Source organism: Propithecus coquereli, unplaced genomic scaffold, assembly GCF_000956105.1.
Source record: "Propithecus coquereli isolate 6110/MARCELLA unplaced genomic scaffold, Pcoq_1.0 Scaffold15, whole genome shotgun sequence".
NCBI classification, from domain to species: domain Eukaryota; kingdom Metazoa; phylum Chordata; class Mammalia; order Primates; family Indriidae; genus Propithecus; species Propithecus coquereli.
The window spans coordinates 1,260,111-1,261,626 of record NW_012139413.1 but is presented as its reverse complement, the minus strand read 5'-3'; the positions used below and the strand labels follow the sequence as shown (position 1 = coordinate 1,261,626).

General features: G+C 38.0%; 1 protein-coding gene across 1 annotated transcript in view; it reads right to left on the bottom strand.

The window, feature by feature from the left end:
- Window positions 1-1,516, bottom strand: part of SERPINI1 (serpin peptidase inhibitor, clade I (neuroserpin), member 1) — an 80,954-nt gene that overhangs the window by 32,464 nt on the left and 46,974 nt on the right. The window contains exon 4 of the mRNA XM_012640171.1: window positions 31-225. Coding sequence (XP_012495625.1) covers window positions 31-225 — 195 coding nt within the window. The remainder of the gene's footprint in view (window positions 1-30; window positions 226-1,516) is intronic.

The following is a 1,516-nucleotide window of genomic DNA, read 5'->3' as shown; positions in this document are numbered from 1 at the left end:
AAGAGGTAAATAAAAGCCAAAATATCTTACCATAATAAAATTCTCCTTGTTGATACATCATTGGAATTTGTACTTCACTTTCATCATCTTTAGTGAAAGAAAAGGTTCTAGTATTTTCAGGCCTAAACTGTGACTTCCAGTTCCCCTTGAAATAGACAGCATTGATGAGGGCCAGATGAGTGGCAGCACTGAAATCCCTTGAGGATACCAAATCTTTCAACAGACCTATTTAGGAAAAAATGAACAAATAAAAATTCACATTAAATTGGAAGGTGAAAGGGGACCAAAAGATTGTCAAACTGCCATCTGGTAAAATGGTCCAGAAATACTGTATACCAAATTTATTTAGGTCATTAAATATGAAATGTCCGATTTCGAATCAAAAGTGTAGTTTATTATATCTCAAACAAGAAGCAGTACAATTAATCAAAGTATGCGCCTAAACTGTTAACACAGTTTTGCCCTCTTGACGGTAGCTTGTTTATGCCAACAGTGAAGAAGCCTGGAGAGCGAGTGGCAATAAAATTGTGAAAAGTGTTTTCCGCAGCTTGTTGAAAATTGAGTATTTTTTCTTGCATGAAGTGGTCCAAAACCTGGAAGATGTGGTAGTCAGTTGGTGCAAGGTCTGGAAAATATGGTAGATGACAGAGAGTTTCCAAGTCCAACCTCTGTAGTTTGAGCAGTATTGTTTGTGCGACATGTGGTGGAGCGCTGTCTTGCAAGAGGATTGGCCTGTCTCTGTTGACCAAACTCAGCTGCTTAATCACAAGCATCCTCATTATTTCATCCAATGGTCGCAGTGTACATCCGCTGTAAACAATTGACAAGGTTTCATGAAACTGTAGTGGATAATATCAGCCCTGGACCACCAGACAGACACCAGATAGCTTTTTTTGATGAATACTCAGTTTTGGACTGTGTTTCAACACTTCATCTTTATCCAACCATTGTGCCGAAAGCTTGCGATTGTCAAAAAGAATCCATTTTTCATCACATATAACAATACGGTGTAGAAATGATTCTCCTTTTGTTGTGACAGCAAAGAAAGGCAAGCTTCCAGACGATTTCTCTTCTGACACTTGTTTAATTCATGATGTATCCATTTATCCAGCTTCTTTACCTTGCCTATTTGTTTCAAATGGTACAATATTGTTGGAGTAGTAATGTCAAACCTTGCTGCTAATTCACATGCAGGTTGAGATAGACTGGCTTCTACTACAGCTTTCAGCTCATCATTATCCACCTTGGTCTCTGGTCGCCCACGTGGCTCATTTTCAAGATTAAAATCGCCAGAACGGAACTTCTCAAAGCATTGACGTACTGTGTGTTCATTAGCCACATTCTTCCCAAACAACTAATTGATATTTCAAGCTGTCTGTGTTGCATAGGTTCCACGATGGAACTCATATTTGAAAGTAACACAAATTTTTGACTTATCCATGGTTTCACAAAAATTGTCCTAAAAAAAATTTGAAAGATAATCATAAGCCAAACCATGCATTTGAAAGAATGAGGA